The 17,093-nt window shown below is 50.8% G+C and overlaps 1 protein-coding gene across 9 annotated transcripts in view; it reads left to right on the forward strand.

Moving 5' to 3' along the window:
- The window catches only part of RAPGEF1 (Rap guanine nucleotide exchange factor 1), a 137,049-nt gene that overhangs the window by 102,207 nt on the left and 17,749 nt on the right, over positions 1–17,093 (forward strand). For 4 of the 9 annotated variants that reach the window (XM_055317586.1, XM_055317592.1, XM_055317577.1 and 1 more), the window contains 2 exons: positions 545–703; positions 14,048–14,320. The exons of 2 other annotated variants lie outside the window; for them this stretch is intronic. In XM_055317586.1, the coding sequence (XP_055173561.1) occupies positions 545–703; positions 14,048–14,320 (432 nt within the window). Of the gene's footprint in view, positions 1–544; positions 704–14,047; positions 14,321–15,264; positions 15,358–17,093 lie in introns of all 9 variants that reach the window. 3 more of the 9 variants (XM_055317582.1, XM_055317609.1, XM_055317635.1) reach the window with 2 other exon arrangements.

The following is a 17,093-nucleotide window of genomic DNA, read 5'->3' on the forward strand; positions in this document are numbered from 1 at the left end:
TAGTGTGGGAGGGACAGTTCCAAGTGCTTTACACACACACTGTCCCCATTTTACAAATGAAGACCCTGAGCCACAGAGACCTTTAAATAATACCCAAAGCCAAATAGGTCCCAGATGGTGAGGCTCAGGGTCAAAGCCAGGAGGTCTGGCTCCAGGAGCGTCCTCTGCGGAAGCATGAATAACTGCATGGTCCACTCCCCACCAAGGAAGAACTTGAGGCCCTAAGTCAATGGAAGAGCCAGACTGGGAGCCAGGCCCTCGGGGTTCTGAGCCTGTTTGGCCTCTCCACCTTACCACCATTGGACACAACTTGTGTGAAAGTTAGCTTTTTAAATCCACCACAAGGAGATGAAGCAGGGCATGCTCTTGTCCAGGTACACCTTGGCAGGCATCTTTGATTCCTGAGTTGAGCCAAGAAGCCATCCCTCTCCAGAATGTCCCAGCAGAGTTAGGTAGCAGCCTGCGGAGCCTCATGTGTACTTATCTGACTGTTCTCTGCTTTTTTCCCTCCTTCCCTGTCTTCTCTCTCATCCCTTCTGTCCAGCAGGCCTCCTATGCTGCTTCTTCCTTCTCCTCTGTCTCCTACTGTGTCCAGCAAACTAAAGTGGCCTTCACCCCCGAGGACGGCAGTGCCACTCAGGGCATCAGTGTGTCCGTCTCTAACTCCTTTCTCAGCCGGCATGGCAACTTGCCTGTGCCCTCGGTGAGTCACTCCCTACTGTTCTTTGCTTGGAAACATGAGTGCCATCTTTCATTTATCACCTGTGCCTCTTGTCACCTGTCCTGCCACCCAGCCCTGGCTCTGTCCTCACAGACCCTGTACCCAACGGGAAAGGGCATGTGTGGTTGGTTCTCTGTGGCCCAAGGACCGTGTGAAGTGTTGGGGTGGGGCAGGTTGGGGGTAGGGATGGGGAAACATTAGCAGCCACACTCATTACCACTCAGGCATAAACTGGCAGAAATGTCTTGGCCTTTTTATTCTGATCTCCCATTGAGCTCTGGGTCAGCCCTATAAGTGTTTTGTATTTAGAAAGAAGTATTCCTCCTATGGGCACCAGGGCCAGGGAGAGCACTTTAGCAGGGCACGACGGAGTCTAAGTCTGAGGAATGTGTTGGTTAACCTTTCCTGTGTAGCAAACCACGCCAAAACTCAGTGACTTTAAGAACGACAGTACCCGTTTGTCACTGCTTAGGACACAGGTTGGTAGGGTGACTGCCCGTCTGATTTTGACTGCCCTCACTAACATCTCTGGAACCTCAGTGGGGACAGCAGGCCGATTTGGCCGTGATCTTCATGACCCTCCAGCCTCCATGAAGCTAGCCTGGGCTTGCTCCTGTGGCAGCTGGCGAGTTGCCAGGGGAATTGATGGGAGGATGCGAGGTATCTTCAGGCCTAGGCTCAGAACTGACACACTGTGCCTTCCTAACATTCTCTCCATTGAATCATAGGGCCTGTCTGGGATTCCTGGAGTAGGGAGCTAGACTCCGCCTCTTGGGGGGAGGGGGCTGCTGCTCAGTCACCTTGCCGAGGGACATAGCTATGCAGCCGAGGGAAATGGGTGCAGCCTTTTCTGTAAAGTTTACTTGTTTACTTCTGAAACTTATAGGACAGTAACCATTTGGGAGGCACAGTGCTGCTCTGTTGCCTTTCGCTGGAATCTGCATCTGTCAGGGATCCTAAACAGCTACCATTCTTCCTTTAATCTGCTGGGACTGAGCAGCAGGACAAGAGCTTGGATGGGGCTGTGTTTGGGTTCTACTTAAAATCAGTTTTGCCTTTGGGTAATTTACCTATCCCTCCTGGCCTCCGTTTCTTTCCTTTGAGATTATACTTATCTCCTACTTTGTGATTGTGGAGATTAAGTAAAATCATAAAAGAAAGCTGATTATTATAGCTCTTGCTCTTAGAGTTCTAGGTTCTAGTCTCGGCTCTGTCCTCGTTCTGCACATGACAGCTTGGACAAATGGCTTCACCTACCTGGACTTCCTTTACCCTCTACAACCTGGTGACTGGTTGACCTAGTGACTCTTAGAGACCTAGCCAAGCTCAGGTTCCCAGTGTGGTCTTGTCTGGTTTCCATCTTTGGGAACCACCCATCCAGAGCCCAGGCTAAGATGGTCCTGCCTGCTGTGAGAAATGTGTTGTTCCTTTGGGGGCTAGAGCCTAACTTTTTAGAGCCCTCAGGAATCCTGTGTTTGCTATAGAAATGCTAAATACCCCTCCCTCCCCACCCCCGGCCCCTGGCACACAGACATCCTCTGTTTCCTCAGCAGGCACTTCTAGCAAGCTCCTTTCACAAATCGTGCAAAACTTGGCCTTTACACAATCTTGCTCTTGACTGTTTTTTCCCCCTCTATGAACAGAAAGTAAGTGTGAGTTATCCTAAGAAAGTGTCTACAACGTCCCTTTTAAACAGTTTGAGGTTGGAAGGCTGTCAGTGAGCTGAACTGTTTGCTACAGAGTTGATGAAAGTTTGAGGGCATTTCATTTAAGTTTGGGCATGAACGTGTCATGATTTTCATCCCTTGGGGGCAGGTGAGTCTCAAGACACCATGCTTTGGAAAGACCGCTTTCTCCATACCAATTCCACAGTGCAGCCCAAGGGAGTGAGTATGTAAAGGTGCTTTTATATTTTAAAAGGAAAGTCCCCCAGCCTCCAGAGCTGTTGGTAATGGCTTGAATGTTTGGAACATTTGACATCTGATACGCTGAAACTCCAGAGAAGTGGTTTAGTGCAATGCCAACATATTCTTCATGTGTTCTCTGCTTACATTCTGAGGTGAACCCCAGATGGAGGGCTTTGGATTTCTCTCAGAGCGGCCCTTTATTCCTGAATCTCCTCATTCCTGGGCCTTTGTCATCCTTCCAACATGGAATCCTGAAGGGTGCCCCTTAGGAATACAACAGTTGTCAAATCTGAAGACACCTGACTCTGTCAACGACCTGTTACTTCTGCCAGGGAGAATTCTAACCATTAAAAACCTCTTGGGATATCTGGGTGGCTCAGTTGGTGAAGCATCAGCCTACTCTCAATTTTAGCTTAGGTCATGATCTCAGGATCATGAGCTTGAGCTCAGGTCGGGCTCTGTGCTGGGCGTGGAACCTGCTTAAGATTCTCCCTCCCTTTCCCCCGCCCTCCACTCATGGGCGCACTTCCACACGCGTGCTCTCTTTCTCTCTCTCAGACTCTCTCAAAGAAAAAGAAAGGAAAGAAAACCTCTTGAATTAGAATGGGAAAGCTGCATTGACAAAGCTTAATTGAAGTAGGGGCTCAGGGGCACCTGGTGGCTCAGTGGGTTAATCCTCTGCCTTCAGCTCAGGTCATGATCTCAGGGTCCTAGGATGGAGCCCCCCCCCCCCCCACGTCAGGCTCTGCTGAGCGGGGCACCTACTTCCCCTCTCCCTCTGCCTGCTGCTCTGCCTACTCGTGCTCTCTCTTTGTCAAATAAATAAATGAAGTAGGCACCCAAAGAGCGTCTTGTTCACTCTTCCCATGTTCCAGGTTGAGTTTAATACAGCAAGCACAGGGGTTCTCCTTGTGCAGGTCAAGCAGCAGGAAGGATCTGGAGCAACTCATGGCCCCCTCATCTTCAAGAAGCACTTTGGTAGGCAGACTACAACGAGCATCCAAAAGGCTCACACTGAGGCAGGGTATGAGTAAGGCCAGGAGAGTCATGGGCCATCAGTGGAAACCCCTGGGCTGTGGAGCCAAGGCAAAATCAGGCAGAGCATCATGGGGAAGGTGGCATTTGAGCTGTGGCCTGAAGGACAATTAGGATTTCAGGGAGATGAGGGATAAAGGGCAGGGAGAACAAGTCCAAGGTGTTCCACACAAAAGGACCTACCTGGAGGATGGGGACCAGAAAGCCCAATGTGCGTTAAGGAAGGTGGCCTCAAGTGTCAAGGTTATGGGCGAGCTGGCTGAAGAGTGGTGCCTGTAGCCGGCCTTCCGTGTGTCCTCAGGGTTAGTACACCTTAACTGAAATGGGCTGCTTCCCCAGTTGCTCCCTCCTGATCATGCTCCCTAGAGGTCAAGCCAGGGGATGCCCACTCTCGCAGCACCTTCCACTGCATCTGCTCAGCTCTCTCGTCCCACAGAAGTGCTGGCTCACAGTCCACAGACTTGCCCAGCTCGTGCTGCATACCTAGGAAACTGGAACATCTGTGCAGACAGGCATCCAGACCTGATGTGGGGTTTCTGGGGGACATTACTCCTAGTTTGGTAGAAGAAGGTGTTGAGGGACATGAGGATTGAGTGAGAGGTGGGAGAGATGCAGAGAACCACACACAGCCTCCCCGAGGTCCAGGGAGGCCAGGCCCCACTTCCTGTTCTGATTCCACTGGGCCTTGGCAATGTGCCTGGCCCGTGGAGGTGCCGGAAGGTGTTTCAGTGATGTGCCTTCCTACAGATGGCTCTCTGATGTGACACTAGGGTCCTCCGCTTCTGTCCTCAGACCCTCTCTTGGTCACTGGTAGCCCAGGGCTACCTGCCGTGTTCTTACTGCTGCCCCACCACATGGCTGCACGCCTTCCACCTCCACTCCAGCTCTGAGTCCAGCTCTAAGTCTCCACTCTGCACTGAGTTCCCCTGTGCTGTCTCTCCTTTCCCTGGCCCTTCTCTGGCTTGTCCTGGTTCTGGTTTTGAACACTGGTCTTGTGACTCTAAAAAGAATCTTAAAAGTTGGATGGGGTCTAGATGTCGGAGAAATCCCTTTCCTCCGCGCCTTCTGGTGCCTAACTTTGCTGACTGCAAAGTCACTGAGAGGTCTATTCAGATGCTAGGAATCTGTTGAAATACTTCTTTACCATCTTAGTTTCCAGAATGATTCTGAATAGGTAAAACTTCTTTGAGAAGAACTTGAGAAATATCCATAATAACTGTCCTTTGTTTAAAAAAAAATCTTTAGGACAGCCCCAGTGGCTTAGCGGTTTCGTGCCGCCTTCCACCCAGGGCATGATCCTGGAGTCCCAGGATCGAGTCCCGCATCAGGCTCCCTGCATGGAGCCTGCGTCTCCCTCTGCCTGTGTCTCTGCCTCTCTCTCTCTCTCTCTCTCTCTCTCTCTCTCTCTCTCTCTCTCTGTCTCTAATAAATAAATTAAAAATCTTTAAAAAAAAAAATCTTTAGGGTAAGAAAGTCAAGTATGTATCATCCTGAAAACTTCAGTGACAAAGGGCAGGGGGTGGGTCCGTAGAGCCACAGCTGTCCCGTTCTGGGAAGATGGTGATTCTCTACGTGTCCCTGGGTTTTCGCACCTTGGCACACATGCTCTCACTGGAGGGCCTGCTGCATAGACCCTGCTACTCTGCCGTGTCATCCCCTCATGGTGAAACAGCGAGGGTCCACTCTCCGAGACATGTGGCAGTTCCCCAGGTCCCACTGTCACACCTGTCCCTCACCTTTTCTGCCTTGAGCAGTAACCCAGCAGCTGCCACAGACACCATGGGCTAAAAGACTGGTCTAACGGCCAGACAGGAAGGGCAAGGGTGAAGGGGAGACAGTGGAGTGGTTAAGGGGAAGAGAGTGGCTGGGAGAGAATCAGACCAGAGTCTATGGGCTCAGTTGGCTTGGCACAGCACACTGTCTTTTGCTGGAAAAAAATCAGCCCTTGCCTTCCTTACCTCTGTCCCTTGCTTCTTCTTGAGGTCATCTTATCTTTATGGGTTCCTGCCCTGCTTAGAGAGGAGAGCAGGGGAGCGCCCACAGATAGCACTTGCTGCCCAGGGTTGGGGAGTATTTCTCTGAGCTCCATCTCTCCTGGTGAGGCTCCATTCCACCATCCTCCCAGACTTGCCAAAGGTTTCCTTTGGAGTGGCTCAGCATTGTCAGCACAGGAGGAGTGAGGGGCGAGCTTCATGCTGTGGGAGAGCCCCTGTGAGCCCCTCTCTCACTCTCCTGCATGCTCCTCGGCCCTTGGGGGCTCAGGAGCCTTTTGGTGTTTCAGAGCCTGGAAGCTGTAGACCTTCGTGCTCAACCCCTTTCTTGGGGACCTTACCACAGAGTATAGTCTGCAGCTGTGAGTGCAGGCATCTCCCTAGACTCGGCTCCCTGGGATTAGGAATTAGATCCCACATGCCTAACGGGTACCAGCCAAACCCCTCTGCTCCAATTCTTGTTATTTCTTTTTTTAAAAGATTCATTTATTTACTTGATAGAGAACATGTGTGCAAGTCAGGGGAGAGGGAGAGGGAGAGAGAGAATCTCAAGCAGACTCCTTGCCCAGTGCAGAGCCCAACATGGGGCTTGAGCCCATGACCCTGAGATCATGACCTGAACCAAAATCAAGATTGGACTCTTAACTGACCAGCCCCCTGGACACCCCATGTCCTTGTTATTTCCATGAATGTTTCCACTGAGTTGCCCAAGCAAGGATATGAGGTATCCTCTTCCCTCCCCGCTACCACATACACAGCCCCTTTACATGTGGCACGCATACCAACTCACTGAGCCCTGCCACACATCCTAGCATGTGCCCTGAGCTGGTCTTCTCCAGCCCTATCACCAGTGGCTCCCCTGCTCCCCACCCCCGGCACAGCCTGTGGCCTCTCTCCTGTCTTCCTGCCACCACGTCCCTTTCTCAGCACTGGTCAGACTCCAGTGTCCCCTCAGCATTGCAGAGCCTTCTGCACCTTCGCCAGCTTCTGCCCACCTGTCCCCATGCCCGTGCCCTGCATACCCCCCACTTTCTCCTGGCACTGACCTCTCGGCCCTCCCACACACACTTGCTCTGTCTTCTCTCCCCCCTTCCTGAGGTCCACTGTGTTTTTCCTTACTTGCTCTATAGACCTGAGCATGCCATCCCCACATGAGTAGGCCTCCATTTCCTCTTCAGCAGTGGGAGCTTCGAATTGTCCTGGGGAGAAGGGCAAGGCACACGTAGAGCATGTAATGTAGTATAAGGCACACAGCCAGTGTTCAGTAAAGAGGGAGGCATTATAAAAATACTTATTATCACACTGGGAAATTGTTTCTTGCTTTGTAATGTTCAAGTTCTTTTTTCTCAAGGTCATAACCCTCTGAGGGTAAGGACTGGGCTTATTATGTGCTTGTGGACTCAGTATGTAGCTCAGGGCTGAGCCGGCAAGTGGCAGGTGCTCTGTGATGCCAGACCACCGGGGAGGGTCTTACTTCAGCCAAAAGCAGTGAGCAGTGGCCGAGGAGGCATCTAGCTCTCTTCTTCCACCCACCACCACATCCATCTTTCCCAGCATGCCCACATTCCATTACGACAGCATGCTGCTGACTCATCCACTTCCATGCATCAGACACACTGGTCCCAGGCTGTGGCTGAAAACCCGACCTCTTCCTCATTTTCCTTCTCTGCTAACCCATAAGGTGCTGACTGCTGGTTCTCTGGCTTGAGACCAGAGCTTGGGGACCCTTGGGCTTGGAGACTTGCAGAAAGAAGCAGCCACTGTGACTCAGCCATTTCTGCCCCTCATTTTGAAGATTTCTTGCTGCTTTTTTGGTGATGCTCATGGCATTTTGGATGGTCAGTGCTCTTGGATTAGCCGCAGACCTAGGATTTAGTTTACAGGCCCTTGCTGCAGGCATGCTTCTGACTCTATCCATGACAGTCTAGCTGGTCTGGTACCACAAGGACCCCCTTGGTCCTTGTGATGGTCATATGGTGACATCGTAGACTGAGGGTGCTGTCCACACGCTAGCCTGTGCCTTCACATTTCAGGCTGCTTATCTACTTATTGAAGGACCCTTCCTCACTGCTCTGTGATGGAGTGCTTATTCCACTCTAGAGATGGGGAAACTGGAATAGAGAGGCTGAACCGTTTCATATATTCAGAGTCTTAACTTAGAGTTCAGGTTAGCATCCAGATCTTCACTGTGAAAAAGTGTTCAGGGCACCCCGGGTGGCTCAGCAGTTTAGCGCCTGTTCTTCGGCCCAGAGCATGATCCTGGAGGCCCGGGATCAAGTCCCACGTCAGGCTCCCTGCATGGAGCCTGCTTCACCCTCTGTGTGTCTCTGCCTGCCTCTCTCTCTCTCTCTCTCTCTCTCTCTCATGAATAAATAAATAAAATCTTTAATAAAAAAAAAGAAAGAAAAATAGTGTTCAGGTGATGTTTATGAACTGCTGAATTGCCAGTAAATAGCGGAGACCTGGCAAGGCAACGTGAAAAAGAAAAGCCCGTACCTAGAGTGGTCATCAAGAGGAGGGTTTTCGTCCTTTGTGTTCTGACACATTACAGAGCTACAGGCTCTAAATAGAGTTCTAAGAATAAGTGTAAATTAGAGTCCCTGGCATGCTGTTTAAATCCAAACAGTAAAAATAGTTCAGTCAGATTTCTAGAACTGAATTCAAATCATTTTTGAATCTGTACTAAATCTTTCCATAAGAGTTGATGCTCTTAAGGTCCATATTTAGTGAGAATACAGAGCATGCTAAAATGTTTGGGAGGTTTTTGCAAGAATATTATTAGCCATGAATCCATTAGCCAAAATCTAGTGTTTTCAAGGAAGATCTTGTTATTCAAGTTGCAAAAATATGTCACATGAGAAGAAATGCTATACATTTCCACTTTTACCCATCCTACTACCTAAAACTCCCAACCAAAACATTTTTGGTTTGTTTGGGTTTTCCTTTTTTTTTTACATCATTTGTTGTAAAATACTAATTAGAATTTTCAGATGGTTTTTAAAAATAGATTCCACAAGAAATTTATTCAAAAAGAGGATATTTTTTGGATCCAGTGTGGTGCTGATGTTGCCTTTCTTTGATAAAATGAATACTGTCCTATCCCTCATCCAACAGGGCCAACAGAAGTGCCTCTCCTGGCCAAAAGCAGAGACAGATCTAAGGTGCAGGTGTTGGTAGCAGAGACCTCAGAATCTGCCACTGGGCTTTGGAAACTTACCCTTTTGACATTATGTAAACCACAGTTGTTATAAATGAACACAAAGGCACCAAAGAAGGAAGTTGCTTCCAGATGTAAGGTAGACTCCAAGAAAGGTTTTGGTAAATAAGTAGTTGACTGGGACCAGGAAGGAGAGAGGAGACAAACATCTAGCAGACTTCCCCTCAGGGTGCCACAGGGAATAAAGAGGAATGTTATCAAGGGTCCTTCCTGGTGATTTTCCATCCCTTAAGAGCCAAAGCAGGCGTGCTTCCCTCCAAGAGATCCGTCCCCTAGAGATGGTGGAGGGTGTTGTGCAGTGGCTGAAAGCTTGACTTCCTTCCAAGAGAAATAACGTAGCCCGGTGTTGTGTTGACACTCACAGTCTCTGGTTTAAAGGAAGTGTGAGCCCAGGACCAGTGCTGAGCTGTGGTTCCCAGTGAGTCTCCGTATGGGAAGGAAGCCCAAACCACACTAGAGCAGCAGCTGCCCTGGGGTGTGTTTTCTCACAAATGATGGAGACGAATGTAAGCCTGAAAACCAGCAGTCCAATAGCTTATCTGTGTTGGTAAGCAGCATCCAGAAACACTGAAGTCATAAGCCTTGCTGGAGCCAAGAGTATGCAGTAATGACCAATCTCTGGCAACTTCTGTGCTTCCCAGACACTTTACGACAGTAAGTCCATTCACTCAAATGATTGCCTCTACCCATAATTGGGAGGGCTGAAAGTTCCTCAAAGCTCGGAGCACCAGTCACTGCAGCTGCGGAGCCAGCGGAGTCATTGGCCTATGGCTCTGGCCCTTGGCTGCTGGCACACTCTCTGCCTCCCCTGGCACCCTCATTCTTCCTGACAGTCACAGGAATTAAGTGGAATGTCTGTTACAGTGAGGAACCAGAATTTTGCATTTAAAGATCTCTCTCCCTGCTTTCTTGCCAGCACAGACCGCATCCCTAGTCATTTTTCATGCCAAGACTATAATGGAGATAAAGTGTCTTTGAAAATTGACGCCTGGCCAGCTTTGAGTATCTTTGTGTTCTAGCATGTGTGTGGCCACCCATCAACCTACAGGGTCGTCAGCCATCGTTTCTCCACCTGGAAGACTCAGGGCAGTTCATTCACGTGTCTGTTTTGAAAAGAGCAGGTTACCAGTTTGTGCATCTCTTGTGAGGGCAGATGTCTCTGCATCCCTGGCTTGTATATCAAGCCTTGGCTCGCTGCCTTTGCTTGCTGGTCATCACAAAACACTTAGCCAAGGAGATCTCCCAGCCAGGTAGTAGGCTGTATCCCGCCGATCCATAGGATTACATGTTTGGGGCCTATCACACACCCAGAATGTTCACGGAGTGGGAAATCCCCTGTGCCTCTCTTAGGAGCCAAGCTGTGTGTTACGAGGTGTGTGGCCAGCCTGTTTCTTTATCTTTGTGATAAGAATCATAACAGCCCTTCATGTAGATTAAATGAGAGGATTCATGCAAACCCTAAGCTCCTCATCTGACCAGTAGGCATCACCACCATCGCTAGACAGTTGTTGCTGGTGCTATGATTGATGTGTGTGTGATCAAGGCTGACATTGGGAGCCAGGCAGCCCTTCCTGCTTTCCTTTCCGGGGACTTGCTCTGGCACTGCTAGATCTTCTACAGAAATCTGCAATCTCCCAGCCAGGCAGCTCCCCTCATGGTATAAAATCCTCAGCCCAAACAGTCACTCTGGCTATAAATAAAAATCCCTGCCACAGAGAGAGCAGCAGCTTTCTCTTAGAAGCAAAGCCAGGCACCAGCCAGGTCCTAGAATAAACTCCAGGCGGTGATGAAGTGGTGTTTCTGCTCAGTGGCCAGCCTGCCTTGCTTCCTGCCCATATGAACAAATGTGATCTTAAAGGGCCTGGAAATACTCTTCTGGGATATCTATAGAGACCCGCCTTATTGACAGTGGTGTGACAATGAGCCCCAGTGTGGCCCTCCCCTGTGGAGTTGCAGGAGGGGCACTGAGGGTGCTTTGTGGCGGTTAGAGAACGGTGCCTTGCATCTCCCCACCCCCTCAAAGGTATTTTTCAAGCTTGGCTCTTGTCCCAGCAGGACTGCATAGCTGGAATACCAGAGCTGCTCACTGGCTGGAGCTGCTGAGGGAGGGAAGGGCAGGCCCGACTGGGAGGCTTTGTCCTAGAGATGCAAGCCTCCTTGCTTTCTCCATGGTGGCTGCCCCTCCTCTGCATTGCACATCCTTGGGGCATCCATCCTTGGGGTGTCTGGAGCCTGTTTCCTGACCCCGGTCTCCCACTGCGGCAGAGTTGGGGGGGAAGCTAGTCTGTTCGGCTTCCACACTTAGAACCCAGACACTGCTGCGAGGCACTTCCGTTAGAATACTAGAGTCGCTTCCTTTCTAGTCTTCATTCAGTAAAAATGTAGTAGACCCCGCTAAACACCTCAGCTCTGTTGTTTATAGCGGTTCCCAGACTGGTACTTTGGAGGGCGAGGGAGGAGAGCAGACAGTCTTGTCACCCGCCAGCACTGCACTCAGGACTCCCAGAGCATCACCTCAGTAAATCTGCACAGAGATCCTCTGAGAGAAGTGCTGTTGTTTTCATCCCTATTTCATTTATTCCTTTTTTTATTCATGTATAATTAACATACATTATTCCATGTTTTCATCCCTGTTTTAAAGACTAAGAAACCAGGGTGCCTGGCTGGCTCAGTTGGAGGAGTGTGCAACTCTTGATCTCAAGGTCGTGAGTTCGAGCCCAATGCTGGGTGTAGAGATGACTTAAATAAATAAAGACAAAGGAATTTTGGTTATGTACCCAAGGTCACAAGGGTAGAAAGAGATGGCCCAGAGCCTCATCTGTGTGACCTGGTGAGTGTATCCTTGGCAATCACCCTTGTACCATCTCCTGGAAAGAGCACCTGTGATGTGTGGGAGTCTGCCACCCTGAACTTGTCAAATCAAAGCTTGTTGAGAAGGTGCTATCAGACCTGATACATCTTGTGATCACGCAGGAACCGCTTATAAAGATATATCAGGTGCTCAGTTACTGCTGTGCTAAGTGAATTTACATCTGGGTGGGGGGTGGTCAGTGAGTGTCAGGACTCCTGAAAGAACTGGCATATGTCTCTGTCTGTTCGAGCTGCTCTAACACAGTTCTGCAGACTAGGTGGTTTATACACAACATGGTTCTAGAGGCTGTAGGTACAGCTGGTGCCCCCTTCCGGTCACAGACTTCTTGTTGTATTCTCACATGGTGAAAGGGCAAGGCATCTTTCTGGATCCTTGTTTATATGGCACTAATCACATTTATGAGAGGTCTTAAGAGCCCCCCAGAGGTCCCTACCTTCTAATACCATTATCTATGGGGTTAGAATCTCAGCATATTAATTTGGGAGCCACAAACATTGGGCAGCAACATTGAACATTGATCTTAAACTAGCTGAATTCACGTGCAAGGGATAGGCATCTGTCAGCAGATCTCATGGCAACGCCTGCCCTTGGAGATGTGTAGACAACAGATCTGAGAACCTGGCTCCTGTTCTCACGACTGAAGCCATTTCCTGAGATGGCAACGTGGGCTTCTCTCAGGGTGGCCTCCTAGGACTGGATCCTACTATCTGTCCAGTGGCCAGTGCATTCCCACACTGTCTTCTGTAGCCTTTCCCAGCCAGTGATAGAGGCTCACTATAGCAGAGCGTTCACCAGGGATGAAATAGAGAGTCCCAAAAGCCAAACACTTTACCCCACTGCCATCCCCAGAAAGGCCTATGGTAAATCCCCCAGGCCTGGGTGGTTCCTGGAGTCAGTGAAACGTAGCACTGTGGATGCTCGGGCACCTCATCCCCCAGTATGAGAGCCTCAGAGCTGGAGGTCCCCTCATCCAGCTTGTTTTAGAAAGAAGGATGGGCATGGAGCTTCTTACCAGGAAACTAAATCCTCAGTATCTCTCGCTCAGAGCACGGATGGCATTTCCCACTGATTCTTTGACCACATACAGGCTTGGTCTTGATTCTGGGAGTTAGATGGGGAAATAGAATGTGTAAGAGTGAGTAGGCACCATGGCCACGTGTCCTGAGTCTGATGTAAACCAGCTGCGTGAGAAAGGCACTCTGGGGCCCTGAGTTGTGGCCACTCTCAGTCCAGGGTATGGTGTAGCTTTGCCAAACCACTTAAGGATATGAGTGGCTTTAATCTCCTGTTTAAAATTTCATTTCTTCCTCCTTTTCCTTGTCTATGGATTGTGAAAATCCAGTGGAAAAGGCAGAGAACATTTGAATGAGCAGTGTGCACATTTGTGTTGCACTTGGCTCTTGTCAGATGCTGGCATCAGTAGCACGCAAGTAACCCTAACAAGGACTCTGGATACAGACCCTTTCACGTGCCCCTATTCCATTATCCCGTGACAGCATCAGGTTGTTGGACCCTTTGTGGGACATGGTGACGTCCTCAGGTTCTGAGCCTGGTGGCCCCTCCCACAGCAGAGCCCAGGCCTGGACCGTGCTCAGTGACACTAAGAAGCTGCGAGTGTTCACTGTCCCCCCTCAGCCTGGCTTCAGATTTCTCTGAAATCTCTAGGGTAGTTGATACCACCCTAGAAGCATTGCAAGACCCTTTCATTTTTTTTTTTTTTCAAAAAAAAAAAAAAGATTGCGTAAGAAGGGACATGAACTCATCGAAGTTTTTAGCATTTTGATAGCACAGTCCTTCCAGCCATTTCATTTTAAGGCCTAACCCTTCCCTTTGAGAAGCATTTCAGGTGGGTTACAGTATTTGAAAGGCTCCAGTGTTTGATTTTTAAGAGAGACAACCAAAGAGATTCAAAATGAGTGAATAGGACCCAGGTGTCCACACACATGGAATTTAGCCACAAGGTTCCTGAAGGGACAGAGGCCCAGCTTGGGTTCTGTGGGTTCAGTTCTCTAACAGCAGAGAGTGGGACCACCTGTACGGCACATGGGGCTTACTCTTCTTTGGGGGTGCCCACATCCCACTGTTGGGGTGTGGAAGGTGGCACTGGTCGGTCCTCGTGCCTGGGTCAGGGAACCTCAGGTAGAGGGTCATGGGGGTTGGTTTGGCCTGATCAGTGGTCCTCATTAGAATTACTGTGAGCAGGCTGCACCGCTCAGCCGAGTTAATCTAATGACTTTTTCTTTTGTCTGTTTTCTTCTTTCCATCTTCCTGTTTTTGTGTTTGTCCTCCGCTTTGATTCTGTAGTATAAATCTGTGTTTAGGTCCTACTCCCAGGATTTCGTGCCTCACAACCACGCTTCCGTTCAGCCTTTCCTTCCGCCTACCTCCTCTGCCTCTCCACACTTCCCAACTGTTCACCAGTCTCAGAGCTCTGACTTAACGGTGCCAACCGTAGCCAGTCTGCCTCCCAGCACCGTGGACGGGCCTCTCTCGTCTTCTCAGGAGAGCAGCTTTCACGGGAACACTGTCTGCCTTCCTTCCGAAACCTCTTTCACTGACTCGCCCCAGACGCCTTCGGTGAGAACTCAGCGCCCCCCCCACCCCCACCCCCTGTTCACTCGAGGCTGCCCGTGAGAAGGCAGTATGGCTGCTCAGGAGTTGCCCCCCCCACCCCCCCACCTTCACCCCTGATAGCAGTGAGGCTAGATCCAGGTCCTCAGAGGGTCACAAGGTGCAATAGTCACCTATCTGTTTCCAGAACAGAAATGGAGCCTTCCATACAAAGTTACCATCAGATGAGGAATCTGATTTTCCAGAGACGGGTTAGTGACTATTTAGGGATGGTCATCGTAAGCACGAGACAGAAAATGCTCCTGGTTTTTTGTTGGGTTGTGTGTCGTTAGGGTTGTCGTTACCAACACCTTTGGAAGACAGATGCAGACAGAGAACTCTGACAGTGGTCAGAGGTGGTTGCCTCTGTAGTTGTGTGGTGCTGATGGAGGACCTGCCTGTTCGTGCTCTTACATTCATGGAGCACTTCATCCAGGCACAGGGCTGCTACTTCACAGGTGGGAATGGACACAGGACAATGGGGCAGAGTGAGTGTGACCCAGCGGGGCAGCTGGGGGCAGGTGGACGCGGCAGCGTGCTGACCTGTATTGTGTTGCCTCTCTCCTCTCTCTCCTTGACCCTGGGTTCCCACCGCAGGCCCCTCTGTGACAGCGCAGAGAGGGGTGTGTCTCCTCAAGGGCAGTTTGAATGGCCCTCGACCTCTTTGTAGAAGAGCCAGCAGGAAACTTGCATCCTCTATAACGCAGGGGCAGGAGGTAGCAAAAGTGGTAGTGGTCTCTGGCCTGGGAGAAGCCTCCCAAGGAGCACTGAGTGTCCCCTGCTGCCTTCTTTCCCTCCTCCCAAAAGGAGTGTCCAGGTCAGGGCCTGCCCATAGGCTGCTCTCTCTGAGCCATGCTGGCTGGCGAGGGGGCCTTTCACATGTGCATTTCCTCTCATCCTGTCTCCCCCAGAGTGAAAGCACCAGCGAGGAGGCTGGTGAGGGTGAATACGTCAATCTATATTCCTCTGGCCAGAGCAGCAGGGAGCTGGCTCATTGTGGAGGAGTAAGTAACCTCAAGGCTGCCTCGTGCATGTGGCCTGACCTGGAAGGGTTGGGTCCTGCTTCTGCCTGGCGAGCCTCCCAGTCACTAGCAGGCTGGGGCCCCACAGCCTCGCCGAGAACCAGCATGGCCTGGTGGGGAGAGGATGTGGCTCCTGGTGGAGATCCTCCCTCTGCTTTCGCTGCGTGTGGCACTCTTCAGGCCTGGCCAGATGAGTCTTCTGGAAATCTGTAGAGGCAGTATGGTGTTGGCCTGGCCACACATCAGTTGCTCTCCAGGATTTCTTTCTATCCCATCTTCTAGTGTTGAGGTCCATCTTCTGTCCCCTACCCAGAAGGCAGGAGCCTTCTCTCCTACAACACCAGGCCTCCTGAGCCTTTGCCCCCGCCTCCACCTGCAGCACGCTCCTTGACCCCCACCCCAGGAACAGTTTTTGAGGAAGCTGGGTGGGTCTGGCAGGAAGCTCCTGCCGTGTTAATATACATCCCTCCTGAGAGTGTAGAGAACTACCTGATGTGGCCACCCTTGGTCAGCTCCTGTCCTGCTTGATATAGCCTTTCTGCTGAGCAGTCAGCTTGCCAGGTTTTGCTGCAGCAAAACGTGAACAAATTCAAAAGCTTCAAAAATAATGAGTCCCTTGAGAGAGGTGCCATGAGGACTCGAGTCCTCCCTGGTGATCAGCTCACAGGGCCCAGCCCATTAACAGAATGGTCACTCCTGGTGAAATGCCCCCCCCCCCCCCCAGCAACATCTGCACGGGATCTTAGATGTCCACACAAGGCAAGGCCAACTTTAGTTAGCAAGTTAGAGAACATGTGGAGATTTCACTCTGGTGGGATTCCACCCTGTCTGTGGAAACAATTTCTCCCCTGGTGTTCCCTCCTCACCTGTCCCCTCTGGTGACCTGTGTCCCCACATCGTCCATTTTAGTCTCCACAAAGTGAAGCCCGTGGCTCTCCTCCTCCACCCATGACCACACTCGGTGCCACCTTTACCTCAGAGCACTATCCACGAGGATGATCTGTGTATTCATGCCACCTTGGTCTCTGTTGCAGCCTCAGGGGCAGACCAGGGATGTCAGATAGCTGTGTTGTCACTGAGTAGGGTGGGCCCAGATTCCTAGGGCCAGGCCACTGGAGGAGAGGGGGTTGTACTCATGCGCTCGAGCAGCTAGACTCGTTGGAACCGTAACTGAGAGGCAGTTGAGCATGGCAGTCGTGAGGACTTGGTTTAACTAGGAAGTCAGCAAGGGTTTGCCGCATACTGGCAGGGCCCAGTGGTTAAGGACACAGGTTTTGGAGGCAAACAACCCTGGATTTGAATGCAGGCTGCAGCCTTCTAACCGTGTGGTCTGGGGCAGGGCCTTTCATTGTTCCCAGCCTGAGTCTGTGTATGAGTGGGCACAGTGACACCAGTGAATGGACGGGGTCTGGGTAAGGGCTAGGTGAGAAGAGGGACGAAGCTCTTTGCGCAGCACCTGGCTGAGCTTGGCTGAGCTTGGCCGAGTAGCGGCAACGGTCACCATTCTTTCTTCCAGAATGTGCTCCAGATGACTTCATCCAGGTTGGCAGCTGACATAGGTCCTAACTAGGGGCACCTTCTACCGTCCACGAGGGCAAGATGCTAGTCCAAAGAGGGCCTTGCACCTGTGTAACTAACCGCATTCACAGTTACCTCGTTTACCTCTCAGATTGCTCCATAGGAACTTGAGCTCCGAGGCCACTTCAGGCAGGAATGCT

Source organism: Nyctereutes procyonoides, unplaced genomic scaffold, assembly GCF_905146905.1.
Source record: "Nyctereutes procyonoides isolate TBG_1078 unplaced genomic scaffold, NYPRO_anot_genome, whole genome shotgun sequence".
Lineage (NCBI taxonomy): Eukaryota > Metazoa > Chordata > Mammalia > Carnivora > Canidae > Nyctereutes > Nyctereutes procyonoides.